Raw genomic sequence first — 18,612 nt, forward strand, 5'->3', positions numbered from 1 at the left:
GAGATCATCGCCTGAACTGAAATCAAGAGTCAGAGGCTTAACTGACTGAGCCACCCAGGCACCACTGCTGTGTTTTGTTTTTTAGGTGGACAAAACAAAACACCATGGTCCTATTTTGGTTTCTAATACCATTCTTCAATAAAAGGAACAAAGGCTCCTTGGAGAAATGGCTGATTCTAGGACAAGGGCAAGAAATACACAAGATGAGCCTGTGGCATCTTGTCCCAGAAAATAAAGTAACACACACACACACACAAACACACAATGATGAGGGCAGGTCATAGGAACATGTGAGTCAATCAAAAGAGCTTGTAATGTCCAAATCTAGAACAATATGAGCAATAAATAAAGAATGGGTAATGGATTATAATTCAAAGTATACAGTAAATATCCATGACTCCATACTGACATAAATGAATAATTGACTAGAGAGACACATGGAGGAGACAAACCTCCTATGCATTAATATTCCAAACGCTTTGTGGAGTGTAACTTCTCACTCCTTAAGTGTGGGCTGCACATAGTGACTTCCTTCCAAAGAGGACAGTATGGAAATGAGGAAAAGTAATTTTACAGTGGAGAAACCTGTCAAACACCACCTCAGGCAGGTGATCAAGTCACCATCCACAGTGATAAGCCATGTTGATAGTATGCACCCTCCACATGGCACGATGGGAATAGCACCTTACCTCTGGAATCTTCTTCCCAGAGACCCATGACCCCAGTCTAATCATTAGGAAAACATCAGACAAACCCGTTACAGAACACTTTACAAAACACTTGACCAATACTCCTAAAAACTGCCAATGTCATCAAAAACAAGGAAAGTCTGAGAAACTTTTACAGCCCAGAGGAACCTAAGGAGACATGACAACAAGATGTTAATGTGACATCCTGGATAGGTCCTGGGACAGAAGAGAGGAAAACTAATGAATCTGAATAAAATATGGACCTTATTTAATAATGATGTATTATTATTGGTTTACTACTTGTGACAAATGTATCACAGTAATATAAAATGTTAACAACAGAAGAAACTAGGTGTGGGGTACATGAGAATCTCTGTTTTATCATTGCAACTCTCCTGTAAATCTAAAGGTATTCCAAAAATATGGTTTATTTGTAAAGTATTAAAAGCAGGATCTGGCAGAATAAACTGGGTAAAATGGAGAGGAAGAAGGGAGGAGAAGCCTCTTTCTTGGATGCATAAGACTGGAGGAAGATTAGGTGCCCAGGATGCTGTGCTCTGACATATTGGAGCTAATCCTTGACCTTCAAAGCCAACAACCCTGTACGGAGGCTGGCAAAGTTGGCACCTTTACCTGAAATTCAAAACCTCAATCAAACGGGTGTGGTGACTCCTCACCCAGGGCATGGTTTCCAGTGGCTGGCAGAGGGGCTGTGCTTTGCTGGGGTAGAGTATCGTGGTGGGTGAAGCAGAAGAGTAAGGAGTTGGCCCCTGCCAGCTGGCGATTCCACCAAAGAGGGCTGGGGAATATGGAATATGGGGGCAGCTCATCTTTCTTTTCCATTTACAGATCCAAAATAAGGGCCTGGAGAGCTTCTTGCTCCAGCTGTCTTTCAGGGAAGACCTTCTCTAAGACATTTACTAGAGAATCACTGGAAAGAGTTGGGGGAGGGGAGGGTTTGTTTGCAAACTGACATGTGTGGCCAGGGGACGCTAACGGAGGAAGGGTCGTTTGATGTAAAAATTGCAGTATTTTTCTAGAACTATGCAAACGTGGCAGAAACAAAAGTACCAAATAAACAATGTTTCATAGATTGACAGCAAGAAGTTGGTAATCTGAGGACAGAGAGTGTGGTTAGGGGACTGCCTGCACATCAGCAGAGATGAACCAACAAAGCAAAATTTAAAAACAAGTTCAGGGTGGCCGTGGGCACCTACATTGGAATCTGTGCTCGAAGTCCAGCTCAGCCACACACCAACCCTGTCTTAAGTCTTGTCAGTTAGGATTTTGGAGCCTGTCCTTCCTCACTTGTGTGAGGATATCAATACCTCCTCACAGGGACGTGACAAGATTTAGACGTAAACATTTAGCATAGGGCTAATGCAAAGTAGAACTTCATAAAGGTTTGTTATTATCATTGCTGATGGTATGGAGAGAGGGCATGACAAGAAGGAGAGCGCCCACATTTCCTCACCCACAGAGTGGACACTGAGAACTGGCATGATTTCGGTCATCAACTACACATTGCTGATGCCCTGCAGGAGAACAGCCAGAGCACAGGGCTCAGAGTTAGGTCTGGGATTCGAATCTTGGATCTGCCACCAGTTCACATGGGACTCTGAGCAACTCATTCAGTGCTTCCCGGCTTCATCTTCCAAAGCCATTAGATTGGGTCGATTGTTGGTTTCTAAGTTCTCTTCTAATCCATAATGCGTATATACCCTGCATTAGACTACTTCTGAAAACATCATAGAATTTGAGACAAAAACCAGTGTCAGTGCCATGTTTTGAATGTTGAATAGAAGAAATGTGGCATCCTAAATTTCTTTGTAATTCTATTTCTGAAAATATAGAAAACTGGGTTATTTGGAGCGCCTGGGTGGCTCAGTCAGATGGGCATCCGATGCTGGCTCGGATCATGATCTCACGGTTGGTGGGTTTGAGCCCCACGTCGGGCTCTGTGCTGACAGCTCGGAGCCTGGAGCCTGCTTCAGATTCTGTGTCTCCCCCTTTCTCTGCTCCTCCCCTGTTCGTACTCTCTCTCCCTCAAAAATAAATAAACATTTAAAAAATATGTTTAAAAAAATAAAACTAGGTTATTTGGATCAACTGAAAACAACCACAAGTAATGGATAAAATATAAGGTTAATGAAAGTACAGAGGGGCTGATAATATATAAAGAATTATCAGGCCAATATATAAGTGAAATCTAGGCCTCAGGAATTGCTATGGAGCTCAGGGCTCACCCAAAGGGCTACAACCTCAGGATAAAGATGAGCCAGATGTAAATTTGCCCCACCTTACCCCCACCCCCACCTGACAATGAGGGGAGTGTGCAGAATCTCTGAAAAGATACTACCACAAGCCGAACAGTAATTCAATAGAAAACAGAGTGTTAACTTTCAATGAGTAGAAAAAAATTTAAATACCTAAAAAAAAAATCCAAAAGAAGGCAGGAAAGATGAGTAAAAGGAGCACAGAATGAATGAGATAAATAGAACACACAAAATAAAATATACATTTAAACCCAAACTTATCAGTAATTTCTTTAAACATAAATGGACTAAATGCCTAGTTAAAAGGCAAAGATTATTATACTGGATGTTAGGGGTTGAAATGTGTCCCCCAAAATGATGTTGAAGCCCTAACTCCCAGGACCTGTGAATGTGACCTTATTTGGAAATGGGGTCTTTGCTGATGATCAGTTAAAATGAAGTCATTACAGTAGGCCCTAATCCAATATGATTGTATCCTTATAAAAGGGGAAATTTGGACAGAAACAGTCAAGTACAGAGGGAAGACAATGTGAGGATGCAGGAAGAAGGCCTTCTATGAGCCAAGGTGTAGACTGGTCTTGGATTTCTACCCTCCAGAACTGTGAGACACTAAATTTCTATTGTTTAAGCCACACAGTTTGTTGTACTTTGTTACAGTGGCCCTAGGAAACCAATATACCATATTAAAAAAAAAAAAAAATCATGTCCCCCCTCCCTTCCTTCCCCTCTACAGCCCTACTTGAGAATAACTTTGTTCATGTCCCTGCCGTAGCTTTTCTTGGGGGCACATTCCTCCTTTAGACTCACCCTCTTTCTCCACATAAAACTCCCCCAGGGTTCTGATGAGATGCTGTGGGAGTAGAGTTAGGGAAAACTCAATACCTCACTGTGCTTAACCTCAGACTTTAGTCTAAAAACTTGCTTGTTAGAAATGCAAATCAGTTCCAACAACAAGAAGGTTGTAGCCAATGACCTAATCCCATTCCTAGGAGTCAGCCTGTTTCTGGGTCTACCCATACATTCTTCTCCCTGCACTTGAAGGAGAAATTGAACACCTAAGGGATGGAGCGGCTGGTATCCCTTGGCCTGGAGGCCTGCTTTGGCAACATGCCCTTCAGTTAAATCTGAGATCCTAGCTAAGCTATCTTTGAGCTTCTCTAAGAAAATAAAAGTACCCCAATACAATAAACTGCCTACATCACAATGAAGAAAGAAAGGGATGCTTGGAGGTGGGAGGGAAATGGGCTGGCTCTCTTGGGCCTTTCAGAAGGACAAACACGGTGGAGATAGGGTGAGGATGCTGGAGCTTTCTCCCACCATCTCTGTGCTGGGTTCAGATTCTTCTCTGGACCCAGGCAGCCACTGAAACTGGTGAAGAGCAGAGGTGAGAGGCCTGGGTGGCTGCTGCTTTGCCGAGGGCAGGGAAGAATGGCTTAATTTCCTCCCGACCGAGGGAAGCTGAGAGAGGAGATGATGAACCTGGTACTCCATGGGTACCAGGAGAGAGAAAAGGGAGAGGGAAAAGAAAATTTCCCTTTCTTTTTCAAAGAAAAGGGAAAACAAACAAACAAACACTTGATAAAGGGAAATTCAGAAGAATGCATCTATCTGTGAGAATTATTTAAAGGGATGCTGTCTCTACGCCCTCTGACCCCAACAATCTTTGATAGAGACCACACATTTCAAGGAATGCTTGGTGTGGCTGGGTTTCTTACAGAAACTGGTGAGGAGGCCAAGTTCTCTGCATCAGCAGGAGTGGGGTCGGCCCTGCAGATGAGAGAGGAAACATGGCACGTCCAGTGACAGGCATCATGTGCATAGAGGAGCTCAGAGCAGTGGGAGGCTGGAGCCGGCTTGTACACAAAGGATGACTTATATTTTCAGGAATATTGCAAGTTGTTAAACACGGTGATTATTAAACATTAAAGTATATATGCTTCCAGAGAATTAATTTAAAATACATTCAAAACAAGGTAATAGATACTCAAAACTCATCACTGTCTAACTATTTTATTATCAATACCGACACCATGTCCTTAGATGTCATCTTGGCGCCTTGAACCTGGGCATGTTGGGAACATCTCCACCTTGGAAATTGGCGAATGCTATGGATTAGGGCTGACTTTATTACTTTGTTGACTTACAGACTTAAGAGAGTGATGGAGAAAACGGTAAAAACACAAACTAAACTTAAAAGTGTGCCTTCTTTGTAGCTGTGACACCGTGAATAGCACAAAAAACTGAACTATTTTTTTTGACAAACTATCATCCGTCCACGATAAATTCGTGAAGAAGTTTATCCCATTCTCAACAAAAGAGCAGAATTCCAATATACAACTTCACTGTTTACATTTCCCTTACTTCTTAACATAATTGGAAACATCGACTAGCATTCATGCCCGAGTTACACTCAGAACGCTGCGGGGAATCATAAACCAGCACACGAGGGCCTCACACCCACCATTGCACCTCATGCCCACAATTGCACCTCAACCTTGGCCCTTGCTCCAGCCCTGGCGTTGGGGCTGGAGGGTAATAGAAAGCCACAGGAGAGATAGTCCCTACCCTAGGTGCTGTTTTTTGTGCTTGTGTAATCATTTTCCTCCATGGGGCACAGGTGGGGCACCAAGCCCACCATCAGCAGGGGGAGGCCTTGAAGACAGGGACAGGAAGTGTTATTTGGTATCTATTCTTCCCTTGCATACTACCATGCTACATTTGGTGTTCCAAAATATGACACTAAGACAATATAAGATCTGGACAATCAAAGAATCATCAAAGCCATTTTGATAGTTTTCGTGAAAACACATTTTAGAAAGAGACTTTAAACAAGTGTTGAAACAAACAAAACGCTTTCTGCTTAAGTTTGAACATTTTCTTACTTGAGAGTTTTGTGAATTTGACTTCCTTGTTACACAATGCCAAGAACACATACTCTTTTGGGGGTCGGGAGGTGGGAAGAAAAGGATGACAATAAAAAAGAGGGAATAAAACATGATGTTGTGAGGAACGTGGGTGCCTCATTCAATTAAGCATCTGACTCTTGATTTCAGTTCAGGTCCTGATCCCAGGGTCTTGTGTTTGAGCCTCGTGTGCGGAGACTGCCTGGGATTCTCTCTCTCTACCTCTATCTCTGCACCTCCCCGACTCGTGCATGTGTGCTCTCTCTTTCTCTCAAAAAAAAAACCAAACAAACAAAAAAAAAACCATAATGTTGCATTTCCTTATGTTTATTAGAAAATCACTCTCTTTATAGAGTAAATTTTCTAGGTAACAGAAGACTGTTCTGTAAGTACTTAGCAGAGGCTGCTGGTTATTCCAAATATCCACGCTCCTTTCTTTCTTTATTAATTCAATTTCTGAATTTTAGCCAGCCACCTGATCACCCCATACTGCTTTGCCCCACCTCCCTTGGAGTTAAGTGAGGCCAAGTGACTAGGTTCTGGCCAGCAGCATGCAAGTGTAAGGCGTGTGTGCAGCCTTGAATGTTGAGTCCTTAAAGGGGAAAGACATGCCTCCGCTAGCTCTGCCTCCATCTGGCTGGCTAGCCTAGCAGGAAAGAGGGAACTGGAGGAGCCATTTTATAGCGTGAGGTAGGGACTTTGTGTTAAGAGGAGCAGAGTGACAACAGAGCAGGAGCCTGGGTCCCCAACACCATGGAGGCATCATGTCACTTTCAGATGGGCTTCCCAGATTTTTAACATAAGAAAGAAGTTAGCTTCCTCTTCTTTAGGCCACTGTTGCTTCCCCTTTGTCACAGCAGCTGGATTTACATTCTCAATGATACAATTACCAACATTTCAGAACATGTTAACCATTTGTTTTTAATATTTTACAGAGTATCTTCTTTCTAAACATGTTACATGTTTCTAAGCTCATTAAACAGAGCAGACAGGACATAATTTGGAAAGAGTAAATGGGAAAGCATAATTACTATTCTGAACAATAATGCAAAGAGATTGCCAAGGTCTAGAGGACTTCTGGCCCAACAGTAAGCAGCCTCAGGCTGTGGGACTTGGTTCACTCATACCTAATTCCTGCAGTTTTTCTAGCTCCCTCACTATCAGGGTTCAAATAAGAAAATATACACAAAGTGCTTTGGTCCAGAGCCTCAAACACAGAAGTGCTGAATAAATGTTATATACGACTATTCTTGCTATTAGTATTAATTATGATGATGGTGATGATGATGATGATGATGATGTGTAGGGGACAAACAGCTATTTTTAAAACCCAGCACTTTCTTCTTCCTGTTTAAATCATAATCCCAATCATAAAGACACAGAAGCTGGAAATCCCACTGTTAGGTGACATTACAATCAGCTGCCGGTACAGAATAGAAGCTAGGGCTCCTTCTTGATGCAGACTCTCTTTATCTCTTTAAAAAGACCTTAATAGTCTTTTTAGTCATGAAATATGAGGAAAATCTATCTGTTGACCTTGGGTTGTCTCTGAACTAAACCAATAGCAGATGCTTCAAACTGAGATGTAAATTCTGTTTGATAATGAAGAAGGCTGTTTTCATGGCAGTCGGCGTAGGGCCCTTCAGAGAAAATATGATGTTAAGAGGTTTTTGCTTTCTTCGACTGGGGTGAGAAGGAGGCAGTAAGGCCATAAAATGATGCTTTCCTGGCAGCGAGCATGCCCCAGAAATGTGGCTGCAGGCCTGGGCCAAGAGGCATGGGCAGACGGGCCCTGGGAGGAGGCATGACCTCTGAACTCTGGAGCACTGACATCTGACTACCCGTTGAATTCTTCCTTTTCTGCCTGCAATTCACTCATATTATTCTCAAGACTCAGAGAAAGGGTTAAACATCACAGCCTGTGTCAGCTGTGCTTGGATCTTAAAGGGAGAGGCTTGTGCCCATTCTTGGACCAGACAGAGTTTCCACCTATGCTGGGCACAGAGGTGATCGAGAGTGCAGTCTGGGAGAGCGCCAGGCAAGAGGTGACAAATGTCAACCAGCAGAGATCTGTGATGCAGCCAGCACAACAGGCATCCTCAAGACTCAGGAACCTTCCAAAGGCTCAAACACGGATTACTTCGTTATGACAGTATTGTTAGGATGAATATGCCATAATGATGTTTTTATTGAAATGACAAAATTGTTCTTCACTACTTTATAATATCGATAATGTTATTGTATTTGATATTGTTCTGTATTATTAATAAAACATCATTTAATTATAACAATAATTATTATTATACTTTCAGGACCCAGCTGTGTGGGCACTCTTCTTCCCTAAAATATCTTCTCCTTCAAATCTAAGACTATTAAATCGCTATAATAGAGCTTGTAAGAAATGCATCTACGATACAGGTAAATAGACTCTGAAGGAGGGCTTGGAAGCATTTTCTTAACAATTAAATATCTTTAAGGATACACCAAGTAATATCTTACTTCGCTTGCTCAGGGCTTCTTTTTTAACAACTTCTGGCTCCCCAACTGTGTCTCAGATAGTTAAAATTGCCAAATTAGTGGCCATTTGGTAAATGGAACAACACGGTACAGTTTCCTCGGTGGCTTCTCCACAATTAAAACCTTTTCATTAACGGTAAAAGGGGGCTTCTGGGTCTAAGAAATTGTCAAAAAGAAAAAAAAACTGGAGAGACTTAATTGGTTGCCAAATTTATTTTGCGAAGTAAGGACATTTTTTAAATTACCAAATCCTGGCAACATACAACAATTAAATAAAAGAAAACAAACTCTAACGCCAAAAGAGTAAGAAGCAGATATTTCAGAATAAAGGATGATCCTTTGGGTGGAATCATTTTAGCTCTACGAAGATTTGCACACGGTTCTTATTTTTCTCATGTCACCACGAGGGAGTCAGCACTCCGGCAGACTAGCACCTGGTTTGGAGGTGTTCTTGAACACTTGGGGAGCTGTCTGGGAGCTGCTGGCCTGAAATAATTCCCACACAGTTCCCCAAATACATGGAAGATGGACTCAAGGAAGAGCTGTGGCCCGTTGCCCCTAGCCAAGTAGCCCTTTGAGGCATGGACATGAGATCTGCCTGCCATGTGCAGGGCCTACATTGTCAGCTAACCATTCCAAAAGCTTTCTTCCTGCCTTGATGTGTCTTTGAGTGTTAGGAGCCCTGAAAACTGCCCCTTTTAGGAGACAGGAAAATTGCCAAGTCGGGCTCATTCCATGGACTGAATTCCCATTTTTCCTGGCCCTAGAAATGCTGTGTCTGTTGGTAATTTTCATTCTTGGGTCACAGCTCCCAGGGGAGTAGGAGAAAGGCCAAATAGGAGAGAGAAGTTTTCAGTGTGTTTCTTCAGATCCTGGACTTGCTCCCTGGCTCTATTCACAGAAGGGCTGCCCTGCTCCGTCCTTCCAGATTCAATACCCAGACCTCAGCAATGGCGCAGGTAGCTGAGCTGGGAGGGCCTGCCCTATGCCGGCTTCAGAGAAACAATGCTGAAGCTGAAGTGCCCATGAGAAAGAGGAGGCTCTCTTTGTTAGAAAAGTAACCAGTGACAGAAGAGTTTACTTCATGAGGTGGCTGAGTAAAAGCTTCTTTTACTAAAACCCATGACCCCCAAACAACTTTGAGTCACCTTCCCCCTACCTCCTGTTTTTATTTTCCAGCAGTTGGAAGAACTGCGGAGAACCAAAGGGATAAAGGTTGAATTCATCACCGATTCTTCCGGAAGCTTTGTCTTTCTGCTGACCTGAAATAATTTCCATACGTTTTCCTAAATATATGGGAGTTAATTGCCAATTTGCATTTTGGTTTGAGTATTCAGATCTCAAGATGGAAACATAAGCTCTTTATTTCAAGAAAAAATAAAGGAAGGAAAACTTCTGAAGCTCATTTTCTAATGCCCAAAAGTCTTGTGGAGAATGAACTCAATAGTCTTTCTTCTCTAGTAGCCTCTTCAAAAACATCTTGGAGGAGAAGCTCTCCCTCCTCTGGTTCAGATTGCTTTATGTGATTGCAATTACATCAGAGAATTTCTTTTCCACCCCCTGCCACTCTGAATTGTTAATTCTTCCAAGGGTCACGGGATTTTAATTCTGCCTGACACGCCTCCTTGAAGCCAAACTTGACGTCAGCACTTTTTATAAGCAGGAAACTATGAATTAACACCCTGAATTTTCATGATGAGTCCCCCTTGTTTAGGCTCTGTTTGGGAAAATTCTTCTATGTCCTCTGACACGAGGCTGCACGCATTATTAATTTAAGTGTTTCAGGAACATCATCTGCTTTTACTAAAATAAATGACGAATGAGTTCTGGAAAGTGGCTTTGAGCGCCGCCCTAGTAGGCACAGTGAGGGGAAAATTCAGTGTCTGAAACACTAATTTAAATGCAAGTCTTAAAATGTGTGTGTAGCTATGACCCTAAAATCTGCTCGCCTTACAACTTTCCCCATCTGGTGCAATTTGCTTTCTCCACTTGTACAAATGCACACGACGGGGACAGCATGCAATGTGGGCCCCGCTGTAACAATGAGGCCTTGTCTGTCACAGACTTCATTGAGAGAAACTTACTTCTCATCTTGTCGTTACCCAGCTCCCAGCCTTTCCTCACATTCTGCGGTGGGGCTCTGCCCAAGCACCCATGCCCCAGCCCAATGTCACCGTGGAGAAAGGAGATGATGGAGCCGTACCTTGTACCCAGGCTTCCGCCCTCTTTTCTTTGGGATCTTCGCTGCTGGCAAAGAGCCAGCTGAAGCAGAATAAAGGTTATGCACTGCCATCTTCATAGGTGTTGAGTGCAGTGGGGGTCGGCCTCGCTTTCTCCCCGGGATCCTCTGAGACTGCATGTCTGCTGGTGCCAGTCTTACAGAAGGAAGTGACCAATCGCTCACAGGCAGAAGAGGTGCTAAGAATTAGTCCAGACACAAAGCAAAACAAAAACAGAAGGGTTTGTTTGGTTTGCAAGGCAAACATGTATCCCATTTGGTGTTTTTGGCCATGCCTATCCTTTATTGGAGGGGAAGACCAAATACAAGACAGCCAGGCACCACTAGGAGTTTTTACAGTGCTGTTGGAGTTCTGGGATCATTTCAAGGAGAGCAAATTTCCACAGGGCTATAACAAAGCAGGGAAGATGCTGTCTAGGTGGAGAGGACAATAGATTCCCAGCTCCAAATGCAACCGATAGTGCTGCCAGCAACGAGACGACTTTATCAGTGTGTGTCTCCGTTTCCCCACTTCGTTCAACCTTGAAGTGATTCGACAATAGTATTAGATAAATACAACTATTCCCTCACATTCGCTCCTGCCCCTTTGGTTGGGTTATAAATTGTTATGACCTTTATTTTTCCCATGGAAGGGATGTAACGGTACAAATCAATTGTATTAAAGTTATGTCCCTCGGTCAAAATGCGGATAGGGGTTTACCTACAGAGATGTTCATTTTAGCATGTTTTAGAATTGCAAAAATAGAATGGATGGAGCTCAAATAACAAGCAATAGGGGAATAGTTAACATTATCTACAGAACAAAACAATCACCTGGTTAAAAGTCTTTAACCATATTATTTCAACAACATGAGATTGAATGAAAAAGCGTCTCATAAATTGTGCTTAAAAATGATCCCCACTATGCAAAAATGTATGTGGTAAAAAAGTGAAAGGAAATGACGTAAGTGGCAGAGACTATAGAACTGTTGGTAATTGTTCGCTATGGACATATCCTTTCCCCCAAACAGATACCCCACATGCTATAATATTCATAGCATTAAAAATACTAATGACACGGGTCCCTGGGTGGCTTAGTCAGTCAAGCGTCTGACTTCAGCTCAGGTTATGACCTCACAGTTCATGAATTCGAGCCCCACATCAGGCTGACAACTCGGAGCCTGCTTCGGATTCTCTCTCTCCTTCTCTCTGTCCCTCTTCTACCTCTCAAAATAAATAAAACTTAAAAAAATATACTAATGATAAGCTCTCTCAGGTAGAGTTGACTAAATCTTGTAGCAAGAGGTAGTTGATCAACTCCAACCCAGGGAGCTCAGCGGTATCATGAGCTCAAGGGTCAGATTTCCTTGAATGTTAAGAAATGTAACAAGTCGGACAGAAAGAACTCTACACTCTAACTCAGGGATGATGTTAGGTGACAAAACTCATTTCTGAGGCTTAATGGTAGCCAACAGTTGGAAATGAGAAGCTTTTGCTCAAGAGGCCACAGGAAAAATTCGGAAAGATGATGGAAGTGGTCCCTACCCCCCAGGTCTGGGCAGCCACTGTAGGAACCAGATTGCTTTGCTCCGGAAGGAAAATATCAAATAGTGGATATTTGATATCCTAAAACATGATGGGAAATTTGGGGCATCTTTTACAAATGTCAATTCAGTTTGTTAATTCTCTGAATATTAACGGTATCCACTCAATAATATTGATTGCTCTTGGAAATATCATACCTAGCACATAGAATTTTAAAGCATAAATTTGTTTATTGTTAGGTATTTCAGGTAGATAGACAAGCTGTTGAGGATGTCGATTTTTCTTGTTTTTGTGTAAGAAAAACACCATGTCTCATTGATTCTAAAATGCACACTTTTTTACAAAATAACATCTCTGAAATCACAATGCACCCTAAAGCATTGCAAGCACATCAAATTCTGTAAGGAGCAATTTTTCTTTCTTGGTACATGAAATAATGAGGTGTGATATTATCAAGGGCATCTTACAGTCAATGAATCATAATCAGTGAAGATAAACCCATCAATATGTGAACAAAGGGAATCATTCCATTTCTAGACTTACTGTCAACATCCTCCAGTGCCAACAAATACCCCAAACACTCGTTTTCAAAAAAGCGGCTTCCCAAAACATTGAAAACCCACCAAAATTTATTCAGTAAGATCTTTGCTGTGTGGAACTTGATCTGAGTCCCATTTTGAGCTATCATGATCAAGTGTCTGCTTCTCCATTTTTAGTTTACAGATTTTGGAAATGGGATTTCTTTTTCTAGTCTAGGACAGGTTTTTCTACCTTTCTACTTTGCCTCTAGGGACAAGGTCAGCGATGTATCTAACATTAAGATCAAAAGTCAATAAGAGAAAACCCAGGTTCAGAGAAGGCATTGAATCTCTTTCCTCCTGTTTTTGAAGGCTCAGTTGGCTGTGTTCCTTCCCTGGTGAATTGTGATCCTCTGCTAACTTAGATACTCCCTCACAAAAGTCTTCTTGTTGAATAGGTTTTGAAGAGTGAAGGACGGGTGACTAATTAGCATGTTATCCTAAGAATTTGTATCCCTCAAAATTATGCTGAACTATCCCCAAATTTCTCACTATGTTAGAAAAAAATAGAAAAAAAATTTCCTACAAAAAAGTCATCTTTTTAAACAAATTTTTTAATGTTTATTTATTTTTAAGAGAGAGAGAGAAAGAGAGAGAGAGAGAGTGGGGGAGGGGCAGAGAGAGAGGGAGACACAGAATCCAAAGCAGGCTCCAGGTTCTGAGCTGTCAGCACAGAGCCCAATGTGGGGCTTGAACTCATGGACTGTGAGATCATGACCTGAGCCAAAGTCAGACACTTAACCGACTGAGCCACCCAGGCACCTCAAAAAAAGCCATCTTTTAAACTGAGCTTTTCTGTTGTTCTAATTCTCTTTCTCTACTGTGAGGGAAAGACAGGACTTGTGCGACTTTCTGCTTCCTTACTGGAAGTGCATCTATCTTAGGGTATGAAGGAGCTTTCCTGAAAACTAAATCTGATTAATGAATTTCATGCTAGTGGAGCAACAATGAACTATTATTTTTTTGTTTTTTTAATGTTTTTATTTTATTTTATTTTTTCAAGAGAAAGACAGACAGAGTGTGAATGGGGCAGGGGCAGAGAGAGAGGGAGACACCGAATCCGAAGCAGGCTCCAGGCTCTGAGCTTTCGGCACAGAGCCAGACATTGGGCTCGAACTCACGAGCGGCAAGATCACAACCTGAGCCTGAGCTGAAGTCAGACATTTAACCGGCTGAGCCACCCAAGTGCCCCAACAGTGAACTATTATTGGTGGCACACGAGGCACTACAGTAATTGGGGAAATACTTGGAGATGGTTCATCCACTGATCAAGAAGATACTATTTTTCAATTCCTTCTCACAAATCAATATTTTAATATGCGAGTAAATGCAATTTTAAGTAACAAGATTTTTAAAAACTGAAGAGGTTATTTTAATTATGTGGGGTTCTCTGAAAGTCTCCTTGGAATAATTATAAAGAGTTAGGGGAAAACACAAAGTGGTATTTTAATAACAGACTCAGACACTTTGGAAATGATGGTGACAATAGTTCAGGGTCTCCAAAAATGTCCTTTTCCAAAACTAAGACATGAACCAAAAAAAAAAAAAAAAAAAAGGAAAAATAACAAATACTGAATACTTAATACTGAAAACAAGGAAGGGTCCCAATCTTGGAATGCAGTGGAAACAAAGAAGATGGGATTTTTTTTTTTTTTTTTTAGGGAGAACATAACTATGGAAGATAGACAATGACAATTTATCAGATGTTTAATGAAAAGCTCGAAACTAATAGAAAAGGGGGCACCTGGGTGCCTCAGTTGGTTGAACCTCCAACTCCTGATTTCAGCTCAGATCATGATCTCACAGCTGGTGAGATTGAGCCCCACAATGGGCTCTGCCCTGACAGCACAGAGCCTGCTTGGGATTCTCTCTCTCTTTCTCTGCACCTCCACTGCTCACATTCTCTGCCTCTCTCAAAATAAATACATAAACATTAGCAAAAAACTAACAGAAAAGGAAAATACTCAAACATATATTAAGAGGCTGTCTTCCATAATGAGGAGGCTCTCTGTGTCTGAAGAAAAGTTCTTTAAGAATAAAGAACAGCAACAAATCCTAATGAAAATAATACACTCTTAGCTTTCTATGGCACCCTGAGCCAGAAAAACAATGGAATTACCATAGTGACTTTTTTTTCCCTGGGTGTTTATAGTTGCTAAAATTCTTCCCACCACAGGGCCTTTGCATATGTAGTTCCCTTTGCCTGGAATGCTCTTTCTTCTTCCTCAGTTTACTCCTCTCATTTTTATCAGTTAGGTCACAGAAGGTTATTCTGACCTCTCATTTGATTTCCTGAGCTTAGAGTTTCTCAGCTGTGACACAAACCCACAGCATGTACATCATCGCCATGGAACTTGGACAAAGGGAACAGGTGGAAACATGAAGACAAACCACCTGCTGTGCCTCTGGACTGGGAGCCATTTTTCTTCTACCATATCCATGACATTGTGGTAGGCTGACCTGTTTGCTTGCAGAGGATAAAAATCTCAGACCCTTCATAGTACTTCATGAAATTCAATAAGTAGGACTTACATGAAGAAAGTAATTTTTTTTTAAAAAAAATCCTACTTATGCCTTAAAATAAGATTTAAAAATGATTATTCTGTTATTGGACAGATGGGTATTTCTGAAGTATAATTTTCACCTAAATCATCCTATAAGTGCAATCACATTAAAAATCCAAACAGACTTTAAGAAAAGAAGGACAAAACAAAGGCCACTGGAGACTTGCCCTCCTGGTTTCTAAAGTATATTATAAAACTATAACAATGGCAGCAGTAAGGTACAGGGCTAAGCAATCAGATTGATGGAAAAGCTAGGCCAGAAATTAAACATACGTTAAGTTTCCATTTGTTTGAAACTTAAGATCATTTATCATATCAGTGCAGGAAATCTCAACAAATGAGCTATGGAAAACAGACACTTAGAAATAAAGAAAATTTGGGGCACCTGAGTGGCTCAGTCGGTTAAGCGTCCGACTTTGGCTCAGGTCATGATCTCACGGTTCATGAGTTCGGGTCCCATGTCAGGCTTTGTGCTGACAGCTCGGAACCTGGAGACTGCTTCGAATTCTGTCTCTCTCTCTCTCTCTCTCTGCCCCTCCCCTGCTCATGCTCTGTCTGTCTGTCTCTCTCTCTCTCTCTCAAAAATAAATGAACATTTAAAAAAATTTAAAGAAATAAAGAAAAATTTAACTATTATTTGAGTGAAATTAATTCTAGAGATAACTAAAACTAAAATAGACCTCAAAAAAAGAAACAAGAAGTACTGAAGACAATGAAGGTCAACATTTTAATACTCTTGGAATGGAGGCAGACTTTCTAACTATGTGAAAAATTCAGGAAGCAGTTTGGAAATGTAAAGACTAATAGACATGACTACATAAAACTCAAATGCTTTATACAGCAAAAGCAAATTATGCAGAAGGAAAAATGAAAATCTGAAAAAACTGTTTGCTACATATGGAACCAACAAAAGCTTAATACAAAAAACTCCTTCAAATTATAAAAATAAAAATAAATACTGCGATAGAAAAATGGGCAAAGGACTCAGATGATTCAGAGAGAAGAAGGAAGGAAGGAGGAAATGAAGAAAAGAAATGGTCAATTATCAAAAGAAAGGCTTCTAAACTTTACTGGCAACCTCCCCCAAAAGTACAATGAGATATCACATATTGCTGATCAGATTGATAAATATGAATAAATCAATCAATAGTTCATGCTGGTGAGGAGTAGAGGAACGAGGATTCCCATTTACTGTTGGTAGGGGTGGAAATTGGCTAACCTTTCTGTAGGACAATTTGAAAATCTCTTAACTTTCAGATGCACGCTTCCTAATCCAGCCATATTACTCCTAAGGATTTATCCTAAGAAGAGCATCTGAGAAGAACACAAAGATATATGGCCAAGGATATTCTTTGCACATTGTTTATAATAGTGAAAAACTGAAAGCAATCAAAATGTCTCTCAAAACCAGTTAAGTAAATTATTTCATATTTATAAAGTGGATATTTTGTGAATATAATATTTCACATTCATAAATTATAAATGTAAATGTGTGTATACATATAAAATTGCATTGAAGACTACAAAATAACATATGTGCTATGATTCTATTCATATCTTTGTATATATATAATAGAGATAAGTCTGCATGTGTTAAGCATGAAAAGAGGTCTTGGAAAGATTATCATCAAAAGACTGGTAGTTGTCTCTGGGCAGACGGATATTGAAAGATGTTTTTGCTGTCTTTGTACCATTCTGCATTGTTGGAATATTTTAAACCTTAGGCAGAAAAACACCATAAATAGAAAAATAAACAATGAGTGAATAATTCCCCTTGTCTGGAAAGTTGGGTTTTTTGTTATTGTTGTTTTGGGGTTGTTTTTTTTTTTGGAAATTTGTGCATCTTCAAATGGCCTTTTGTTTTCTTGTTTTCTAATGGTTTTGGCACTTGAGCTACAGAACTTCACTGACCACTGCTCTAACATCCTAAACAAACTGTGACAAAATTAAAAAAAAAAAAAAGGACCTCATCACCAAAAATAATGGAGAAGGTTATTTCGGAGCTAATAAGAGTGTCTAAACAGACGGCAGACAGGAAGAGAGAACCAGCTCTCAAGAGCAGCAGTGCACTCCCTGGTCCCTCCTTGATACCCTGCAAGCCCTGCCACTGAGGCCCCAGGTGGCAGTTGGGTCACTGCCCTCCCCCAACAACTTCCCTCATCTCCAAAGACCTTAAAAGACCTCAAATGCTGCCGAAGACAACCTCTCCACCAACACATAGTCTGATACAACCAAATATGTACATCACTTGAGAACTCTCAAAATCTTGCAGGTGTTATATGGTACCTCTGAATTTCTCTGCTTTCAATCGCAGACTTCAGCAAATACAGGCTGCCTTGGTTCAGGTCGGATTTGGGAGCCATCTTGGAGCAAAGAGTTTTAATAAACATAAAAGATTCTGTCCCTAGAGCAGCCTAATCATCAGGTCTATAAATCTTCTAGTTATACCCTATAAGCGGTTGTCAACTCCTGGCTTGACATATTAAATGAAGTGATTTACTGCTGCTTTCCTAGATCTCCCTCTTCTTATCAAAACAAGGCTTAGCTGGAATTATTACAATTGAACCAAGAGGAACTAAGATCTGGTCTGTGAATTTGGGGAGGACATTTGACCTGTTAGCCTTGCAAATCTAATACATACAAACCAAAGTCCTGGCTAATGGTGCTTCATCAAGGTAAAGAACCAAGAGTTACCAAGTCGAAAGCAGACACCAATAGCATGGGACCACTGAGTCACCTAACTCAATCCTGAGGCATGTATTCATGTATTCACTCATTCATTCACTCATTTATTTATTAATTCCTCCAACAAATACCTGTTAAATATGTAGCGAGTGTAAAATACTGTGTTAGGCACTTGGATTACGGATGACAATAAATAAAACACATCTCCTAAGATACTCACGATGGACAACAGGTAAATAAAGATATATATAAATATACATAAATATAAATAAATAAGTAATATGTGAGATGGACGGTATTACAGAGGTTTCACGTAAAATGCTATAGGAACAGCAGGAAGAAATAAATCAGTTCTTTTAACAGAGTTGGAAGGAATGGTGGCAGGAGAAACACAAAAAGGTAACATCAGAGCTAGGGTTTTCCCAGGCAGCATAAGCTAAATGCAATAGAGCAGGTGTGTGCAGGGTTGCTGGGTAGCACATGGACAAGGGTGGGCCAGCCAGACTGGAAGCCGGATCAACGGCTTTCTGTTGCTTCTAAAAGCTTTGAGAAGAGGCAGTTAGAAAGATGTCTAGGGAGGAGCCAAGATGGCGGAACAGCATGGGAGTTTTTTGTGTGTCTCGCATCCATGAAATAC

At 41.0% G+C, this 18,612-nt stretch overlaps 1 protein-coding gene across 8 annotated transcripts in view; it reads right to left on the reverse strand.

The window, feature by feature from the left end:
• Positions 1–18,612, reverse strand: part of SCML4 (Scm polycomb group protein like 4) — a 124,467-nt gene that overhangs the window by 55,964 nt on the left and 49,891 nt on the right. For 6 of the 8 annotated variants that reach the window (XR_009263187.1, XR_009263188.1, XM_058734870.1 and 3 more), the window contains exon 2: positions 10,589–10,803. The exons of the other annotated variants lie outside the window; for them this stretch is intronic. Coding sequence is in view for 4 of the 6 variants with exons in the window: in XM_058734875.1 (XP_058590858.1) it covers positions 10,589–10,803 (215 nt within the window). In the remaining 2 variants the exon portion in view is untranslated. The remainder of the gene's footprint in view (positions 1–10,588; positions 10,804–18,612) is intronic. 8 annotated transcript variants of the gene reach the window in all.

The sequence above is a fragment of the Neofelis nebulosa genome, chromosome 6 (genome assembly GCF_028018385.1).
Source record: "Neofelis nebulosa isolate mNeoNeb1 chromosome 6, mNeoNeb1.pri, whole genome shotgun sequence".
Classification (NCBI taxonomy): domain Eukaryota; kingdom Metazoa; phylum Chordata; class Mammalia; order Carnivora; family Felidae; genus Neofelis; species Neofelis nebulosa.